Consider the following 5,993-nt stretch of genomic DNA (forward strand, 5'->3'; position numbering starts at 1 on the left):
ACTAGGCCAATACCGGCATCTCGGTGAAACACCGAAACCGATATTTTCGGTGGTATCTCGACCGAGATTAACTACATTGGGTGTGAGAGATGTGATTAGATGTTTAGGTTGTTGATATATTACAAAAAATTATTGCTGCCTGTCCTACAAAATCACAGTTTCGTCGTAGGACTTGCCACTTTCTGACTGCATGATTTCCATATGGTAGGACCTAGCAGAGGATGCGTCCAGCTTCCTATCCATATTAACAGAGCCAGTCTACTATAAGAAAACAAGGTATAATATCATACTTGAAGTTAAAGATACAATATCATACTTGCATTTAAAGATGAATGATATTTGGTAGATAACTAGTTATTCAAAGAAGGTGATGGCTCAACTCCAGATGCTCAAAATTAAACAAATTCAAAGCCCCAAAATGTACTCTCTGCATTGTTCACTTTCTTTTAGCTCATTCACATTACCAACATTGTCATGATATTTCTATCATGCATGAGAAAACTAGTTCCTACAGAGTATATTACGTATTTTACTCGTAGTAAAGGTATTTAACTTCTAATAAACTCTAATATTCCAAACCTCTAAGGATCATTTATCTGAAATCCGTTGCCATGTTAATCTAATTTATCTGAAGTCCGTTGCCGCTTGCTCTTTACATCCAGCTCCCAACCCTGGTCAGGATTTCCCTGTTCATCCAGCTCCATACCCTGCACAGGATTTTCCTGTCATGCATTCAAGATAAAAAGTTCCGATAAGTATGTTTCTACTTAACTCCTACCAAAGGTTTTAACTTCTAATAAACACTCGCAACCTCAAGGGACATATGTATTTCTCGATCACTGCTGTCTTTGCACTTTCTACTGATTCACCCGCATTGCCAATGTTGTCTCGATATGTCTGTCATGAATAAAAGATAAAAAAAGTCCTATGAGAAATTTTCTTACAGCACTAATAACAACATGTCTCACAGCTAATAAACCCTATGACCCTGAAAATTTAAATAAGGAAACACCATTTAAACAGAAAACACTTTACCATCTAAAAACATTCAACGTTTTTTATAGTACAACAAGTCGTTCTTGAGATATCGAATCTACAAACAAGACAAACTGAACAAATAGCACAAGTTTGGAATCCCACGTGGCAGTCTAGCTAACCGAATGTTTATTAGTTGTGAAATAAGGCAGCCATAAAAATTAGCAATCACATGTTGCATATACTTGACACAAATAAGCAGATTTATTTGAATACATACTGAGAGAGTATCTCGCAAATGTTTCTTCTCTAACTGGTGCTGAGACAATTCTTTTTCAATTCTAGCATTTATTGCACGATTCCTGCGAAGTATAATAATAACCTTGAGTTAAATATCACATGCAGAGGCTTTGTACAGATAAAGATAAAACCAAGAGAAGTAGATGGTAACACTCACCCGAACGACCAAAGATAAGCAAGAATAACAGCAATCGACTGCAGATCAATGTCAAAAAGAAAAAAGATCTAAGATAAAAAGAAAATTATTCATATTCACTATAAAAAGGAGATGCAAGTAAGTCTGTTTTCATTTCTGTCTCTCATAACAATATTTTGCCAAAATACTTCTAAGCTCCAACTCCAAGATTTTTCATACTTTTTATTTTCTACTTGTCATAAGATGTAAAAGGACTAGGTTATCCAAATTGTCTTTGAAGTTGTGATATTCATAAACATGACAACATCAAAACAAGGCTGCATGAGCAACACTGACCTGAAGCGTGGAAAATCCGCATTGCAGTTTTTCCTCGTAGAGCTCAGACGGGTGTAGCTGTAATATCATATGCAGCAGAGATAAACAAGGGTATAAGATATTTGACATCAAAACAGTACACAGATAAACTTCAAGACTGATATCATGAGAAAAAAGCGACACGAAAACGTGAGCAACCTGCTGTTTGTCTTTGAGATGCTTGGTCATTGCTTCAACTTTGTCAGAATATCTGCACGATATTAAGTCGGTCAGGAGCCGCTAAGGAATCTCAGGATATGTCAGACATCTCTTGAGCCGATGCATTTAATAATTTAAGAAGAATAAATTCAAAATACAACTTCTAACTTCGATAAAGGAAGAGCGTGACTATGACTACCAAACAGGTAGGTTGTATTACCGTACGAAGAGCTCCATAAGCCAAGTAATCCTTTTGAAATCATTCTCTGCAAACTTTGTTAACAACATATCTTTTATCATCTTGGCAACGCCATCTGAACAAGAGATAGGATAGCCGTCAGTGAATTTTAATAGTTATTTTGAAGCAACTCTTGGTGAAGATGAAAGCAGGAAAGGTATTTAAACCAATGGTTCTTCACATGGACAAAAAAATACGTAAAAATATAAGACCAGACAATAGCTCATCACAAGAAAATAACTGATTGCTAAATCTCTAAACCCTTTCTAAATACCCCTCCATGAATATCATACAATTTCTAGGAAAAATGAGCAGATACTCCATAAAATGTCATATAAATTGCAGACAGAATTGAGTAGATAAAATGCAGTTGTTTATGCACGTCTCAATCAGGCCATGTAAAAGGGAGTATAATTTGAGATCATCTTGTTTTTCTTCTTAGGTAAATCTCAACGGGACTCCTTTCAATCTCTTTATGTTAGACTGATAGAACTTTAGATGCAAAGAAGTTTTGGTCGAATATTAATTTCTGCAGAAGTTACTCCAGCACAAAGTACCTACGTTGGCCAGGTCAGATACACCTTGACAAGGGAGTACACTGGATTTATTCGAAAAACTCGAGCAACTCTGGATTAAAAAATAATAATTTGTTGAGCCTATTAAGTCTTAAAAGGGTAAAAATAATAATTTGATGAGCCTAATAAGTCGTGAAAGGGAGTTGGCTAAAGAGAAGGTTGTGATGGGCCATTAGGTCGTGAGAGATGTTGGCTGAAGAGAAGATAGTATGGGCTCACTGCTCCCGAAATTTTTTAATCTGTTATATACCTGGTTTTCCTCTTTGTACTACTAAGATCTTACAGATTATTTAGTAACTTGGAGAAGGGATAAATATATAATATACGTAGAGATGTAAAGTTGAAAGGCCTAAATGCCGAAAGATATCGAGTTTTACTGATCATTGTGTTAGGAAGATCGCTAATCAATATAACATATAACACCATTTTTCTGGAGTGATTGTGCGCCTGACCCATGATTTATCCTTTTTGCTTAATGGACTGGTAAATCATGGCATCATGCACTTATCAACAAGGTATCCAGAAAGGAGGAAACAGTGGACTAAAACAAGAATACTTAAGATACATAACTATATCTTGCATATCCAGGCACTCAAAGACTAACCAACAGACAAAAAAACATTACAAAAATTCAGTGTAAGCTACAAAATTTGCTTGCCTTACCAGCTAATGATGCGATTAGAGATATCTGATGTTCTTCTATTACTTCCTTCTCATGCAAAATGCTTTGCAGAATCTGTGAAAGTAACCGAAGTCAATCTTGTGAATGCTAGATATATTTCTTATAAAGGTTGTTAATATATACATCAGAAGTTGCAGGCAGGAACAAATCTTATACAAGATCATATGTTTCCAGTTAGTATTAGTAAAACTTCCAGCAACATAAACCACAAGAAAATATGCATACCCAAACCAAGGAGGCCAGTTTAAACTAAACCCCTTTAGAATGAACTACATGTGTGTTGGATAATAATTCCACAAATCATTTTCTCTAACTGAATTCATTTGCCAAATACTTCTGGCTCAGCATGACCTTTGAAAACCTCTAAATCATGCAACAACTGTTCAGAATCTTCTTATTACCTTAACACAATACGATTATTCACAGCCTAATTATTTATAGTTAGAACTCTCTAGACATTATTAGGCATATATGAATTAGGCAACTAGCAAAACAAGTCCACCTAAGAAGTCATGTAGTTCTTCCTTCATGCACATGAAGCAGATTTTTGTAATTAAATAAACTAAATAAAACAATTTTCCAAAAATTAGGAATTGCAAAACAAGAGACTTACTACATCCATGGAAGCAGGGAATGCAGTGTCCAGTCCGGAAGCATCAGTCACAAAATTCTTAAAAGCAGGTTGACAATCCTTCACTGCCATATCAAGTGCCACAATTGCAGACCCATAATAAGAATGACCCAATTCCTCATGCTGCATAATTTTAATCATTAACTGAACCCCTCCAGCCTCCGCGAAAATCACTTTATTCTCTGAATGTTCTAATAGAAGAAATAAACAACGAAATAAACTATCCAGCAGTTCCTCATCGTCAACGTCATACGTGTCTTCTTCATTAGGACTTTCAAGAGATGAAAGAGCAGCCAGTACAACAGTTACAGCATTTTCCCCTAATTGACATCTATTTTCCATACTAGACATCAAAAGAGTTTCTAGAAACCCCAGAGCATACTCTTTAGATTCATCCCATTTGGAAGCTCTGAGTGTGTTGAACAACCTATTAATCAGCAGCGTATTCTGGCCGTTCGTGCTACATCTGGTTTAAGAAAAATCATCTGCACAATATTTTGGAGTGCTAGGGAAACAACATCATCATCTTCAGGAAACTTATGAAGAGTAGAAATAAATACGTCTAAGGCTTCAAAGTTCACTAGAGTTTCAACGAATAAGGCAGCTTGCTCATGTTGATCACATACTAAAATATCCGCATCAGTTAGCTTTTCGAATGATATAACTAGCTAAATGATCTCCACAATTAACATCTTTCAATAAACTAATCATCGATTGAATAGCCGTAAGCTATACTAATTTGGGATAAAGTTGAGGAGAAATAGCTTTAAAAGTTCTGAATTTTGAAATTACTGTAATAAGTTTATCTTCACAATCAGCAAATTTATAAGGGTCGGATGCACGATACTTACAAGCTTCTGTGTAATCATTGAAGACTTTTTGGAAGGACAACTAAAGTTGATCTGGTGTTTCCGGTTCACATTTTTTATGGGATACCATCGGTGGAACACCTTCAGTTATTGATGATTCGGCGAGTACATACCTAGGCGTAGCGGGAAGGGAGGTAATTGGATGGCAATCGTCGGGGATTTGACTCCCCATCTGGATAAAATGGAGAGAACGAGACTGCTGCACAAATCGGAGACCTAGAATTATACTCCCTCCGTCACTATTATATAGGCGGAGGGGCTAAAATCTCGAATATTAAGGAAATGCTTTGATTTCATAATTTTGTCTAATTGTTTCCTGATATATCCCTTGTATCATTCCCGAAACGAGTAATAAGTATTCCTAGGTTAAAACGATTTTAACGGTACTCCATTAACCAAAAATAGGTGTAAATATTCTCTTTCCATTGATATCGGGATTAGTCTTCAATCTGGGATGTTCATAAGGAAAGTAAAAATTGTCTTTATGAAGGAGTGATAAACCATAAAAGTAGAAGAAGCATGCAAATCTTCAATTTCGTGCATTATTTTCTGCAACTCTTCCATTAATGCCAATATTTTTTGTACCTTAAATTTATGACTAATTGATCATCTTAAATAAGGATAGTAGAAGTAAAAAACGTTTGAAAACTTGCACTCCGCCTATAAATTGGTACATGCAAAAATGAAAATTCTGCCTATTATAAAGGGATGGAGGAAGTATATCTGGATAAAAGAACGAGACTGCTGTTTTTAAGGTTTTTTTTTTAGGAATCGCTATCACCCTATCCTATATATATATACACATCATAAGTGTATATATAAGTGTGAAAACTCCGATTTTCCCTATCCTATATGTATGTATACTCTTCAGATCCTTGCACCACTTTGGAATAACTCCGACATGATGAAATAACACAAAGAGTGAGTCAGATTCTGCAAGCATCAATCCAACACAACTATAGATAAGGAAATCAAGCGGCATATGGTATGACTAATTACACGGTACATGGAAGTCAAACCGAAAATTTATCTGTCTGGGACCAGGTAATCCCAATAATCAAATTATTTTACATT

The 5,993-nt window shown here is 35.6% G+C and overlaps 1 protein-coding gene across 3 annotated transcripts; it reads right to left on the reverse strand.

Annotated features, from left to right (window-relative positions):
• Positions 1-257: 257 nt before the first annotated feature.
• Positions 258-5,222, reverse strand: LOC113275712. Of its 3 annotated transcripts, none has more exons than XM_026525256.1 (9): positions 4,033-5,221; positions 3,401-3,473; positions 2,145-2,238; positions 1,925-1,976; positions 1,748-1,804; positions 1,433-1,470; positions 1,256-1,337; positions 779-897; positions 258-707 (listed from the first exon to the last, which is right to left on the reverse strand). In XM_026525256.1, the coding sequence occupies exons 1-8, from the start codon at positions 4,399-4,401 to the stop codon at positions 787-789; spliced, it is 876 nt and encodes a 291-aa protein (XP_026381041.1). In that variant the 5' UTR covers positions 4,402-5,221; the 3' UTR covers positions 258-707; positions 779-786. The 3 variants fall into 3 exon arrangements, with proteins under 3 accessions (XP_026381041.1, XP_026381040.1, XP_026381039.1); XM_026525255.1 differs by having other exon boundaries at positions 265-707; positions 812-897; positions 4,033-5,222; XM_026525254.1 differs by having other exon boundaries at positions 291-722; positions 812-897.
• Positions 5,223-5,993: the final 771 nt, after the last annotated feature.

Source organism: Papaver somniferum, chromosome 4 (assembly GCF_003573695.1).
Source record: "Papaver somniferum cultivar HN1 chromosome 4, ASM357369v1, whole genome shotgun sequence".
In the NCBI taxonomy this organism is placed as follows: Eukaryota; Viridiplantae; Streptophyta; class Magnoliopsida; order Ranunculales; family Papaveraceae; genus Papaver; species Papaver somniferum.

Excerpts from the sequence above, each read along its gene's own strand:
- LOC113275712 (XM_026525254.1), bottom strand. The coding sequence starts at position 4,401 with ATGTCTAGTATGGAAAATAGATGTCAATTAGGGGAAAATGCTGTAACT. Across the intron at positions 1,977-2,144 it reads CTTATGGAGCTCTTCGTACG|ATATTCTGACAAAGTTGAAG; the intron begins GTAATACAACCT and ends AATATCGTGCAG. Across the intron at positions 1,338-1,432 it reads GCTTATCTTTGGTCGTTCGG|GAATCGTGCAATAAATGCTA; the intron begins GTGAGTGTTACC and ends TATACTTCGCAG.